Below are 14,016 nucleotides of genomic sequence, written 5' to 3' on the forward strand. Positions count from 1 at the left end.
ATATAAGACAAGTTCAGCCAGTTAGAATACACAGTGTTTAGTCTCATAGACTTGTCCCTGCTGTTAAGGTACCTGTTGCCCTACATGGGCTGTTTGCCATGGCTGGCTGCCCCCACCCCACTAAATGTCTTTTGATGTCACGGAACCAGAACCCTCGGGAAGTGGTTTAACACGATTATGAAGAAAACTGGTAGTTAAGTTGATTGTGAGTCAGGTTAGGATTTTTGTAACGATTCAAACAGGTAGAATTATGGAGACAGTTGGCCTTGGTCTCGTTGAATTCTCACAGCCCTGTTGTCCTCCTTTTCTGAGTTACCTGTTTTGTCTCATATCCTGGGAAATCACGATGAAATGATATTGGTGGACCTCAATTGGCAGTGGGGGATGGAGGGTAAGGACTGAGCAATAAATACCTCATCCTCCTGCAGGCTGAAATTTCCTGAAACATTTTAAATTAGAAAATTTGGATGGACAGAAAAATGGAAATTGCAGAGACCTACCAAAGATCTTTTGTCTGAAGATATTTTTTTTAAGTACAAAATTTTAGGATTTGCTAAATTTTAGGATTTTATTTAATTTGCTATTTTATATAGATATTTTTTTCTATAATGAAAAGATGAAGGTTAGAAAAGATAAATGTCCAGATTTGAATTTAGAAATTCAGATACGTTAAATTTGATTTTATCTTAGATGCCAAGTAGGAAATGGCTACTTTGTTATTGTGAAGAGGCTATCATGTTTGAATATTCATCTTAGATTTTTACTACCCAGAAGACTCAGTATATATATATATATATATATATATATATATATATATATATATATATATATATATATATAGTGGTGGAAGTTTTCTCCCTCACAGACAGCATCCTAATGGAGATGCATGACTCTGCCAATAGTGTTGCTGATGTGAATATTTGCTTCAAAATTTAAGCCAGCAGCTCTGGAAATTGCTATAAGTACTCTAAAATAATAATATTGTGAGTATTTATATTATCATTTCTTTTTTAAAGTTTTTTTTAATATAATTTTATTTATTTTTATTTTTGGCTGCATTGGGTCTTCATTACTACGTGCAGCCTTCTCTCTAGTTACGGCGAGCAGCGGCTACTCTTTGTTGTGGTGCGCGGGCTTCTCATTGCAGTGGCTTCTCTTGTTGAGGAGCACTGCCTTCTAGGCGCACGGGCCTCAGTAGTTGTGGCACGTGGGCTCAGTAGTTGTGGCTTGTGGGCTCTAGAGCGCAGGCTCAGTAGTTGTGGCGCATGGGCTTAGTTGCTCCGCGGCATATGGGATCTTCCCAGACCAGGGCTTGAACCCATGTCCCCTGCATTGGCAGGCAGATTCTCAACCACTGCACCACCATGGAAGCCCTATCATTTCTTATAAGCATGTTTTTCGTTTTTATCCTACATCTAATAGAAAAATGACTTACAATTTGTGTAATTGTGGTAATTTGAAAAAGCTGTTGAGATGTGAGGTTTCCAAAATCAATAGGAGCAAAATGGATGTGATCATTGTTCATATCATACTTGGTTTGAAATATGTAGTTTTAATGTTATATTATCTTCATATGTTTAAGTGGTTTTAATGTTGTCACTAAAATGGTACCTAATTAATACGTTCATGCAATGTATAAAAATGTACTGAGTACCACTAATTCTTCTGCTGCTATGTTTATTTATAGCAATGCACACTGCTTAATGTGTGCTTTTATTTAAAAAACATTTTTGTAAATGTTTGCTATCTGCACTTTGAGGATAGCCACAATCTTACACCACAATTCAGTATGAGAGATCATCAAAACAATTAGCTTAGAAGTACCTCTCCATTTGCCAAAGAATTTAAATAATTTTTGACAGTTATGGGTAAGGTTGCTCATAGATTATCTTAGGTCAATTCTGTAAAAGCAAATCTGAGACAGGGATTGTAAGAACATGTGATTTGTTGGGCAGTGCTCTCAGGAGAAGGATGGTAAGGGAAGCAGGATGGAGGAGGGGAAGATGTCTGTGGCAGAAGATCTCAATGGAAACAGGTTACAATTTGCTCCCACAGTGAAACTCTGGAGCACGAATGGCATCACAGAGTTGGTCTCATCTTGAGGCAAGTGGCCTGGCCTTCTGTACCCCCATGTCAGCCAGTTGTTGGTTGAGGTTGGCTCTGAAAGGTGGTGGGAGAATAGCCTCCTGGGTGAGGCAGTTCCCATCTAGCCCAGGACAGTTCTTCAGAGGAGGAAGGTACATCTGTGAATTACCAGCATTTTGAAGATAGGAATTCTAGCTCATCAAGGTGATCTAGCCTGGCACCAACAGCATCCTTTATATAGATAAATGACAATTTAAAAGAACAGAGAGCTTATTGGACCTAGATTCTGTCGCTTCCTCCTCCCCAGCACATACACCCCTACACGTCTATCTTTGTAATCAAATAAAGATGGAAATTCAAACTGTATTCAGGTCCCTTTGATTACAGAAACAGTTTAAAAGCATTAATGAGGACATCGACTCTGGGTCTATTCCTTTTTCTGATTGCTTGCCATGTAGAAATGTGGCTAACTCTGCTATTAAAATGCATTTATGTTATCATGAATGAAATGAGTTCCTTGAGAGAGGACCTGAGATACTGTCCCTGAAGACTTGAGGGTGTTTTAAATGCCAAAACCACTCAGGCAATCCTTTCTCCAGGCTTAATACTCCTATTTGAGATGCTTTATTTGCAGAAGCCTTTGGCTTAACTGATTCAGAGAGACCCCAAACACTCAATGTGTTCAATGAATGAAATCTCAAATTCTTTCTCTGCAATATATTATCATGTCATACAGAAGAAATGTAGAGTTTGCTTCTTCCTAATGGAACACTTCCAGCCCACTTTTTCTTCCTATTATAGAGCTGTTAGAGAAGGTTATCTTCTTTGAAAAATAACTTTGTTTCTTTCTTGCTACTTATCAGTATCATGAAATACTTTACAGAAACTGCGTAAGTTGGATGAGGATGGTAGAATTCCCATTAGTGTCACTGATTTAAAGAGGTTTTTATTGTTTTAAATTGTCAAATATTTTTCAAGGGCATAGAGGACATACTGTAAAAATTCTTTAAATTGCACAACTAACTTTAAAGTAGAAGGCCAATGATAGAAATAAACAATAGCAAGTCTCCATCTTGGATCAAAGAAATATTTGTTGCTAATAATATTCCCTCTGATTGCATCTGTATTTGATTATTCCAACTTATTAAACAGGAATGATGATATGCAAATAAACTCAGAATAATAAAGAAACATTAATTCAGTCTAGAGTTCAAGCTGATATTGTAACCTTTTTACTTTGCATAGGGCTTTGCTAATACACAAACCAGGCCAGTACCTCGGAAAGTTCTGAACTAAGAAAGGTATTTTGGAGCATGATGGATATGTTATTGGGAAGGTGACTTGAAGGGATCCTGTTACAAATGATTTCTTTAGTGATCTGAAATTTAATGCCACTGGTTATCTTTTTACTACCAATATCTAGTCTTACCTCCACAAAGCAAGAAGCTGAGCGGGTAAAATAAAAGATAATTTTAGACTTACTTTTTTTTTTTTTTGGCTGTGTTGTGTCTTTGTTGCTGCGAGTGGGCTTTTGTCTAGTTGTGGTGAGGCGGGGGCTACTCTTCCTTGTGGTGCACAGGCTTCTCATTGTGGTGGCTTCTCTTGTCGCGGAGCACAGGCTCTAGGTGCACGGCTTCAGTAGTTGTGGTGCATGGGCTCAGTAGTTGTGGCTCATGGGCTCTAGAGCGCAGGCTCAGTAGTGGTGGTACGTGGGCTTAGTTGCTCCACAGCATGTGGGATTTTCCTGGACCAGGGCTCGAACCCGTGTCCCCTGCATTGGCAGGCGGATTCTTAACCATTGTGCCACAAGGGAAGTCCCTAGACTTACTTTTAAAGTCAACCTTAATATGTGCCTTCCTCAGGCCTTGGTTTCCTTTGTGTATTGTTTATTTGACTCTCTACATTTGTGTTTTCCTCCAGTCTAGAAACAGGAAGTTTGTTGAATTAGCAAAATTCCTTTTTAATCTGTAGAGGTAATAATTTATTATTTCATTCATTGGTCATAATTTTTAAAATATTGTTGTAGGCAAGATAGAATAAATATTTTAAAAATATTATGTCTCATTGTTAAACTTCTTCAAATTATTCCTGAAACTCATGGCAAGACCAAATAAAGGATTGAAAGAACCCATTGTGTTATAATTTAGAACTTTTTCTATAGGAGACATTTAATTTGACTAATGTATTTTTTAAAAAGTCTTTATTTAATATAATCATTATCATTCACTAACAGCTTAAACAGTTTAAGGTCCCTCAAACTCCATGATTGCTTAAAGTGTTGTGACATTTTTATTTCTTCCAGAAACTTCCAATTAAGTGATGAAGACCACTGGTTTTACCAGGCTCTTGTGGATCAGTATCCTGGGGATCTCAGTGGCAGAAGGACTCTGTATCTGGACATGTTACAGAGACATTTTCCTCACAAATCGAGGCATGATTTGGTGAGTGCTGGACCCTATATGCTGGCAAGTTAAATTGTTTTAATGATTGATAATTATTGAGCAAAATATATATATACTTTAAATGGTGCTCTAAAATGATTTTTTTTTCTGCACTCTAGAAAATAATAGGGTTATATTTTGAAAGTCTACCATTTTTCGGGTCAGTGTGGTACATAAAAAGGTGGGAGATCCCTCTGGCCACATTCACTCTTCTGTGGCTTACTTGCCACAGAGAGCTTCACCATGGTCCCCTGGGTTGCTCTGCTAGTGTTGACCTCCAGGTGTCTGTACATTCACCTGCCCATTTCAGAGGTTCTGCCATCTCTGAGTCTTGCCTGAAAATGGGGTGCCTGCTCCTGCCTTCACACAGCCTACCACACCTCAGTCCTTCTAGTCGTGGGGAAGCCAACACTTGCCTTGGGAGCTGGTGCCTACCTACACCATCCCCACCACAACTCCACTTGATCCCCCTAGACGGGTCTAAACACAAATGCCCCAAATTCATAACTCAGAGTCCTGGCTGAAATTTCCCTGGGAAGTTATGGTTACATTCTTTAGTGGACAAGGTAACATAGACAAGGAAACAGAAGTTACCATGTCACCAGTGAATTTCATAGTAACTCACTTTAAAACATATATGTAAACAAACATGCATAGACTCTTACCTTTTTTTAAAAAAATAAATTTATTTATTTATTTTTGGCTACGCTGGGTCTTCGTTGCTGTGCACAGGCTTTTCTCCAGCTGCGTCGAGCTGGGGCTACTCTTCGTTATGGCGCATGGGTTTCTCATTGCAGTGGCCTCTCGTTGCAGAGCACGGGCTCTAGGCACGTGGGCTTCAGTGGTTGTGGCACGTGGGCTCACTAGTTGTGGCTCGTGGGCTTCAGAGTGCAGGCTCAGCAGTTGTGGCACACGGGCTCAGCTGCTCCACGGCATGTAGAATCTTCCCGGACCAGGGCTCGAACCCATGTTGCCTGCAGGGAAGTCCGACTCTTACCTTTTAAATAGGCCATGCTATAAAATATTATCACATACCCAGCATTTTGTAATTGTTTTAAATCAAGCAAGTAACAATACTAGCGTGTATAGAATTTATCCTATCTCAGTCATGTGTAAACTCCTGTAATGCACATAACAGTGGATGAGAGAAGTACTATAGTTATCCTTACTTTTCAGGTGAAGAAACTGAGGCAAAGGCCACACAACTAGTATGACCAACCTCTCTTATCCTTTCCCACCCACCAACCCCCACCCAATTATTTGTTTTAATTCTGACCTTTATTTTATAGCAAATCCTTGTTGTGTAAAAAACATGTTATATAATAATTCATTCTGGATTTTACAAAACTCTTAATTTACTAAATTAGATCTTTCTTTTTATTCCCTATAGATTCTGTTTGCTTCTGTGACCAGCTGTCATTTTTAACTGTGTAGATTTTTATATTTGCCTACTATTAATATGATAAAGATTTTTGCATTTACTTCTTACATTGGGATAATTAGTATGCATTTCTGCATGGTGTATACTTCCTTAATGTTTGCCAAGTTTTAAGCATATTCTTGGCTTAGGGGAATAAAGCTAAGAAGTTTACCAAACAGAATTTAGAAGCTGATATTTGGTTTCAGTGAAGCCATAGCCCGTTTCATTATGTACTTAATTAACCATACCTAAGTTATTTTTTTTTAGGTAGGACCAACCTTATGCTGCTCGCTAGCTTCTTTTCTCACATCGCTTAGGGGTTAAGTAATGTATCAAATTCAGAGATGTGGTCTATACTGGCAAAATAAAGAATTATTTAGAGCACTGACTCTCAATTGCAGGAGACACACCTCTATATAAGTATTTCAGAATCACCTACAGAGATTTTTCGAACTACTCAGGCTATCTCCCGTCCTGTTCTTTCCCTCAAGACTCAAATCTCCCAGGGTTGGGATTCACTGGCAGCAGGAACTATTGGTACCTATGTAAGAATATCATGTCCCTCAGGAGTGTGGGATGGGAAGGACTACTGTCATTGCTATAAATACTTCAAGTTTAGATGTCTGAACATCTGATTGTTTCAGTAATCAAGGGCAAACTGAGTTTTCAGGATCATTGTGGCAATTTTTAATGTTTATTAGCATATATCTAACTGAAGCACCTGGAGTCACTGTTAATACAGCAAAGCTGATTTAAAGATGGAGTATTTTTGAAATTATATGTAGGGGAAATCATATTTTCTGCTCATAGATTCATTGCTATATAGGGGTAGAAGTTGTTTTAGGGCTGTCTGGTCTGACTCCATCCTGTATAAAACTTAAAAACATTTAATGACTGGTCCTCAGTCACCAGTTAGCCATGGGCTCAGAACTCTGGGACTGGTACTTGGTCCTGGTTGTTGTATTTACTATTAAGATGTTTGTCCCTTATTTTTCAAAATCATTGGTTATAATTCATTTTATTCACTTTTGTAACAATGACATAAAGCGTAGGCTCAGTTTCATAAGCGTTTACCACCTGTTACCTTTTCAGGTCGAACATGAAAAATATTGTGACCAATATCGCTTTGCTAAGGAGCAGCGAAAGATCCTGATAGCAAGTTGGAGTAAGAATAGGAGAGACTTTATACAGAAGGCTGTGCTGACAGTGGCCGAGGCCTGTGCAACTCATGAAATGGAAAACATGTTGGTTAAGGATAGGAAAAAGCAACAGGAAGTGTGTGCTGATCTGAAAGCCAAGGTGAGACGCTTTGCAGAAGGTGCTTTAGTATTTGCCTGGGGATTCACTTAAGAATTCACTTTTCCCTTTAGTTCAATTCCAACCTAAAGTCCCATTTCTCTAGAAAGCCTATTTTGAATACAATTGTTAGTTCAAACCATATGAAATTGAAATTCTTTTAGATCAAAAATTGTGAACAATCAACAATTTCATACGGTTCAACCTGAAGTTACTATAACAGGAGGTGAGTATTGAAGTTTTGATTGAGGATGTCCAATACCAACCACAAATGCTGTACAACAGAGTGAGGTGCTGGATGAAAATGCAGAATGTAATTATAAAGTAAATGTCTGGCGCTGCTCCAGACTCATGGACCTCTCATTCACATTAAAGATGTTTTTTTAAAAAAGGGTCAAATTATGAAGAGGAGGGAGGATTTGTGAAGAGAAACATTGAGGAGAGCTTGATGGGCTGTGTGTGAGCACTCAGCAGAGTGAGAGGGGGAGCAGACAGGGTTTTCCTCCTGCTCAGACCCAGCGAGGGGCCTCCAGGATGACTTGGAGAGTTGAGTGTGTAACCCCTGTAGTTGGAGGCTTGAGCACTGGTGTCTGACACTTGCAGGGAAATATAGAGGAATTACGTTAGTGGCAGAACTGAAAACGAGTGGCTGCTGTGCCTGGTCACGGGTGCATGAGTCCTGGAGGCCCCATGTGAATATGGCCTCTCTAGGAGCGTTGGAAGGGCCACCAAACATGAATTGTATCATGCCTTAAACTTATGAGTAAGGAAAATAATGATTTGGGGTGGTGCCAAATCCTTACTGCTAATGTGAGGTGAATTTTTGAGTGGGTAAAGGTTGCCCCTAAGGTGACCTGCTTATTTTGCAGGATGCCTGGGAGTTGTGATTTGGCAATCCGCCTTATACTTAAAGAGTAGAATGGTCTGAACCATACAAACTGGAGAAGCTGAGACAGGACCTGGGAGCTAACTAATTCCCCGAGCAGGGGACTGGTCGGACCTCACAAAATTGCCAACAATATTATTACCCATGAAACTGTTGAACCTGGAGTTGGTGACCTTAGCCAGCTCTCTGAAACTTAGTAGTTCTGTAACTGCAGTATAATGCCAACTGCTTGTTTGTGGTTGAGAAATAAAGATACATGTGGCATACGCACACACACAGTTGTATTGAGTTACAGCATACATACAGTGCCCAAATATTAATTTACTGATAAATGACATGGTAGGATGATGATGGTGCAACAAGAAATTATATTCTCTTGATAGAAAAAATAAGCTGGTAGATGTTATATTATAGCAGTTAATAGCATATAGAAACAAATGTCTCTATTTTAAAACATTAGAGGAAAAATGTCTGCTCTGCATTTTTTTCTTTTTTTAATATTTATTTATTTGGTTGTGCCAGGTCTTAGTTGTGGCAGGCGGGCTCCTTAGTTGCGGCATGCATGTGGGATCTAGTTCCCTGACCAGGGATTGAATCCGGGCCCCCTGCATTGGGAGCGCAGAGTCTTAACCACTGCACCACCAGGGAAATCCCTGCATTTTTTTAAACAAAAATATATTTCTTTTGACATTGCATAAGCTTAGGACCTAAAAGCAATAGAAGCTGCATCAAGCCCTATCTACCATGGGCTACAGAGCTAATGTGTGTTTCTTCTCCATCTGTGACTGATTAGGAACACTCAGTGACTCTAAAAAAAAAAGGTGGAGGGTAGTCAGGGGCCACGACAAGTCCTTATGTACTCCTAGTCTGGTTATACTCATTTTGCACACATTATCATTAGCCCTTAAACTATGCTGTAGGTGATATTTTCTTTTTATTGTATTACCTTGAGGTAAACATACATGCAGTAGAGCACACAGAACCTAAGTGTGCTATTGAATAAAGTTTTATAAATATATGCTGCCCATAGAAATACCATCAGGGTCAAGGTATAGAACCGCTCAGAAGACTCTCTCATGCCTTTTCTCAGTATATACTGGCCCCATTCATGACCATTATTCTGAATTCATCACCATAGGTTAGTTTTGCTTATTGGTGAATTTCATATGAATTGAATCATACAGTATATACTCTTTTACACTTCTTTCACTCATCATATCTGTGAGTTTCGTCCTTGTTGCATGTTGCAATTATTTGTTCTTTTTTATAGCTGGGTAGTACTTCCTACATAATATACATGTACCACAATTTATTTGTATGTTCTCCTATTGATGGGAATTTGTGTTGCTTTCAGGTTTTTGCTGTTATGATAATGGTGCTATGAACATTCTTGAACATGTCTTATGGTGGTCATAGGCCCTCATATCTCTTGGATAAGTACCTAGGAGTGGAATCGCTGCATCATAAGGCTCATGGGTGTTTCACTTTAGTAAAGACTGCCAAATAGTTTTCCAAAGTGGTTATATAAATTTGCAGCCACTTTCAGTTGCTCCACGTCCTCACCAACATTGATGTTGCCAATCTTTCACTTCAGCTAATCTGATGGATGTGTAGTGGCACCTCATTATGATTTTCATTTGCATTTAGAATAAAGATATTGAGCAGCTTTTCTTATGCATATTGGCCATTTGAATATTCTCTTTTGTGAAATGGCCACTTGGGTCCTTTGCCCATTTTTCTATTCCATCGCCTGCCTTTTTTTCTTACTCATTTGTATGTTCTTTATATATTCTGTATGCAGGTTCTATTTTTTTCTCCCAATCTGTAACTTGTCTCTTCACACTCTTAACATTGTTTTTTCATAAACAAACCTTCTTAATTTTAATGAAATTCTGTTTTTTTTAATTTTAAATGTCTTTGAGGTATAAGTTATATACTGTACAAATCACCCTTTTTAGTGTACAGTTCTGAGTTTTGACAAATGCCTGACACGTAACCTCCCCTGCAGTCAGGATGTAGAACTGTTCCATCACTGTCAGCCATCCTTCATGCCTCTTTGTAGTCAACACCTCACCCACCTTCAGCCTTTGGCAACTACTGATCTCTGTCCCTATAGTTTGCCTATTCTAAAATGTCATATAAATGTAACCATTATAGTATGCGCTTTTTTGAGTCTGGCTTTTTTCCCTTAGCATAATGCCTTTGAAATCCAGCCACGTTATTGTGTATGTCAATAGTTTCGTCGTTTTTAATTGCTGTGTAGTATTCCATGATATGGGTTTATCACAGTTTATCCATTCACCAGTTGTCTTCAGTTTTTGGCAATTAGTGGTACTTTGCTTATGGTAGGAGTAGGCTTCAGGCTTTCCCTGTGAACCTGAGCCCAAGAGAGAGACTTGCTCCTCTTGCACCTTCTGCTGCAGTAGGTTCTTACTAGCCCCTTGCTAGCCTGGCTGGGGAAGAGGCATTCTGCTTTCTTGGTTCAGCCTCAGTCTTGGGCAGGACCTATGTCCCTGGGTCTTGGGGCCAGGACCTACTCAGTAGCTGTGCCCTCCTCCCCAGGGCAGATGAACTCCAGACTCGCCTCTGGTCTTGCTTGTTCCTGTGAGGGAGAGAGCTTGCTGCTTCTTCCCCAGGAGAGGAAGATTTCTTTGTTCCCTTTCCCCAGCTGTAAAGGGTCTATACTTGCGCCCTGGTGAGTTTGCTGCTCTGCATCCCTCCCCACCCACAGCGCCTTTTGTTCAGTAGGGTTTTGTTCCTCTCTCGCTGATTTGCACACCCATAGGGAACTTCCTCTGCTCGCTTACCCTGACCTCCATCTTTCTTAGGAGCATTCTGTGAGGTTTGTAGAGAAAAGCCTGTGAAGGGGTGTAAATTCCCTTTACGTCTGTAGCTTCCATGGGTTTTATACAGAAGCTAACACTCTGCCACAGCAGCAATTGTTAAAGTGTAACTATGGGATCATCACAGTTTTACCTGCAATCTTCTTATCCCTTCTAGGATGGCCTTGTCTTTTCCAGGGGCTCTGTCTCAGGTAAGCCAGTCTGTCTTACCAGAAAGGTAAGACATCTACCTTTCTTTAAATCTCAGGCTAGTTTATTGCCCCATGACCTCTTCTCCGATGGGTTCAAGAAAAGTTTTGATGTTGTAGGCTATTCAGCTTTTTCTTGTGGTTAAAGTTGGAGCAACATTTTCCTGCTTTCTGGAAGGTCCTAATGAAATACTATTTATCAGTCTTTTAAGTGCTCTATTTAAGAAATCATTGGATAGTGGCATGGGGTCATTTTCAAAGGTCTGAGATTTTCCTGCCCAGCAAAGCTCTTGCCAGAGGTTTGGGCTCCACCCAAAACAGTGAGGTGGAACAGCAATAAATGGTAACCTGAAGGTGGAAGAGAATTAGCTAAAGGAAAATGTGTATGGGGAATTTTCCAGGAACAGTCCAGACAAGAAAACTGATAGGAGGGCAAGAGTCAGCATTAAGCACCTGCCGGGTTTACTGGGGACAGCGTCAGTCACCAGTCCAATGAGAACTCTGCTTCTCCCCTTTACCTCTCCTCCCCTTTTCCCTCCCACTCCTGGACTCTGATGGCCTAAGCATGTAGGGAATGAAAGGAAATGTTATCTTCTGAATAAAGAGGGAAGAGTTGCTTAATCTCTTAGAACTAGACAATTTAATTTTGAATCAAGACTGTATTTTGTGACTTAAAGTGACTGTGGGACCCTCTGTAACCCAAGAGTGAGCCATGGGTTCTGCTTAGTTTTCATCTAGTGACAGGAGAAACATCTGAATGGGGGACAAAAATAAGGCAGTGTTTTGATTATTTCCCATACATCATGCTGCCCAACGTATCAGGCGTATTCTGTGGAGAGCCCCCAACATCTCAGGCATTCGAATAGGTGCTTTATAGGCATTTTCTGATATTACCCTCAATGACAAATCCAAGTTAAAATGTGCAAGGGTGCTGTAGAGCACTCACCCATGAAATCAGGAGCTGGGGTCAGTGGAGACAACATAATATGGAGTCTCCACAGAGACACATGGTCACAATATGGTGAACAACTATCTCTGAACTTTTGGAGTTGCAGCCTCCAAAGAGTAAATGTGGGCAGAGAGTGGAGAAATTGGAACATAAAGTAAATTGTGGTAAAATGGATTCTATTTTCCATAGAGACAGTGTTATCATTGGAGTTTGTGTTCCTGATCAAGGACTGAGACTCAGTAAATTATAGCTCGGACCAAAAATATATCATAAAAGAAAAGGGGTAACTCTATCGATTCAGTAGTAATTAAAAATATTAAATTATGCTCATTTTTTTTTAACCTGTAAAGAAACTTGGAGATTTATCCCTAGTCTTCATTTTACAAGTCTGAAGGGTGAAGTCCTGAAAGATAAAGTGACCCGCCTTAAGGTTCACGCCAGCTCAGTTGATTTGAAATTCCGTATTATCACTGCCCTACACAGCTTTGCATACAAGAATCTTACAAAATAATGGAAGACATTTATTATACTGTGGGCCCCAATGTGCTATAAAATAGACTCACAGAATGTGAAAAATATTACTTCATTGTGTCATAAATTTGACCTTTCTAAAACCAACATGCTAGCTATAATAAACATTAGTTAAACATTTAACCATAATTTTGTTCTTAGTCTTGGAATTTAAAGGGGCTTGTGGGGGATGATTTAGACGATTTGTGTCTTTAAGAAAAGAGTTAAAGGAATTTTGAAATAATGAGTTCTCTGTCTCTGTTTTATTTTGGTTTTCCATCAGTAACTGCTGCTGTAGCAAGTAGAGGCTTTTAGGCCTCTCACAAGAGGGCTGAGATGAAAGTGGGAAAGTAGAGATCTTATTCTCCTGCTCCCACAAAACCTGCTCTTTGTTGCCCTAAATTTTCCTAGACTACCAGCCCCAGACCGTCCTGGCACTAGCCTAGACCACTCTGTTAGCTGTGCGCTTGATTCCTTAACATCCTCGTCTGTCTACAGAATGGCTGGGGAGCCTCATTCCCATATCTGTCTCACAGTTGACTTTCTCTGTGTCCATACTGGGTGGCCAAGTACTACTAAGGAAAAGTCATCTTATCCGGACTCTCAATGAAATGTCAGCATGGGAATCCTTAGTCTTGTCCTTTGTTCACCAGTTCTTCCTATTCCCCTTATCACTGTTTCAAAGGATCACCTGTCCTTACAAGACTCTTACCTAACACCATACACCCTCCCCACCAGACTCCCAGGAGACAACCCACTTGCTACTTTATCAATAAAATGAAGTCATGGAGGTATGAAATGGACCCTTAATTCCTGCCTTGCCCACCCTGTGTCTGTCTCCTGCTAGTCCCCTGCTTCCCTCCCAATGGAGGATGTGATGTCTTCTACACAATGACATCCAGTCCTTCCCTCTGATGTTTGGGACTCTGACCCATCTAACCACTTTAGAAATTGGGTTCTACTGATTATCCCCTTTCCTTATTTTTTTCTTTATTTTTACTCTGTGGGGTATTTCTCTCAGTCATCCTCTAGGACCTGGGCAGTCCCTATTCTCTACCCTTTCATTTGAAATCAACCTTTTGAAAGAATAATCTAGATTATATTTTTCTCCAGGACTTGTGACCTCTCCACTCCACCAAAATCCTCTCCTCTCTCCAAAGTGACCAGTGGCCTCCATATTACCTAATCCAGTCAACACTTTTCCTTCCTGATCCTAGTGGACCTCTCACACTGAAAAATCTATGTCCCCTGTACAACTGCAAGCAGGAACCCCATCTTATTCATCCTGGTATAACATACACCCCCTCCAACTCCTCTAGCCCTCCAACACCTCCCCCGCATCAGATTTTTCAGTGATTGGAACACATTTGGTGCTGAGTAACTTTTGTCGAAGTATGT

At 40.0% G+C, this 14,016-nt stretch overlaps 1 protein-coding gene and 1 non-coding gene across 3 annotated transcripts in view; both read left to right on the forward strand.

The window, feature by feature from the left end:
* CCDC148 (coiled-coil domain containing 148) overlaps positions 1–14,016 on the forward strand; it is a 480,287-nt gene that overhangs the window by 134,529 nt on the left and 331,742 nt on the right. For both annotated transcript variants that reach the window (XM_060302422.1, XM_060302421.1), the window contains exons 9-10: positions 4,388–4,526; positions 7,039–7,245. In XM_060302422.1, coding sequence (XP_060158405.1) covers positions 4,388–4,526; positions 7,039–7,245 — 346 coding nt within the window. The remainder of the gene's footprint in view (positions 1–4,387; positions 4,527–7,038; positions 7,246–14,016) is intronic.
* LOC115851110 (U12 minor spliceosomal RNA) lies at positions 7,989–8,141 on the forward strand. Its single transcript, XR_004038612.1, has one exon. It is a non-coding gene; the product is annotated as a U12 minor spliceosomal RNA (small nuclear RNA).

This window comes from Globicephala melas, chromosome 7, assembly GCF_963455315.2.
Source record: "Globicephala melas chromosome 7, mGloMel1.2, whole genome shotgun sequence".
Lineage (NCBI taxonomy): Eukaryota > Metazoa > Chordata > Mammalia > Artiodactyla > Delphinidae > Globicephala > Globicephala melas.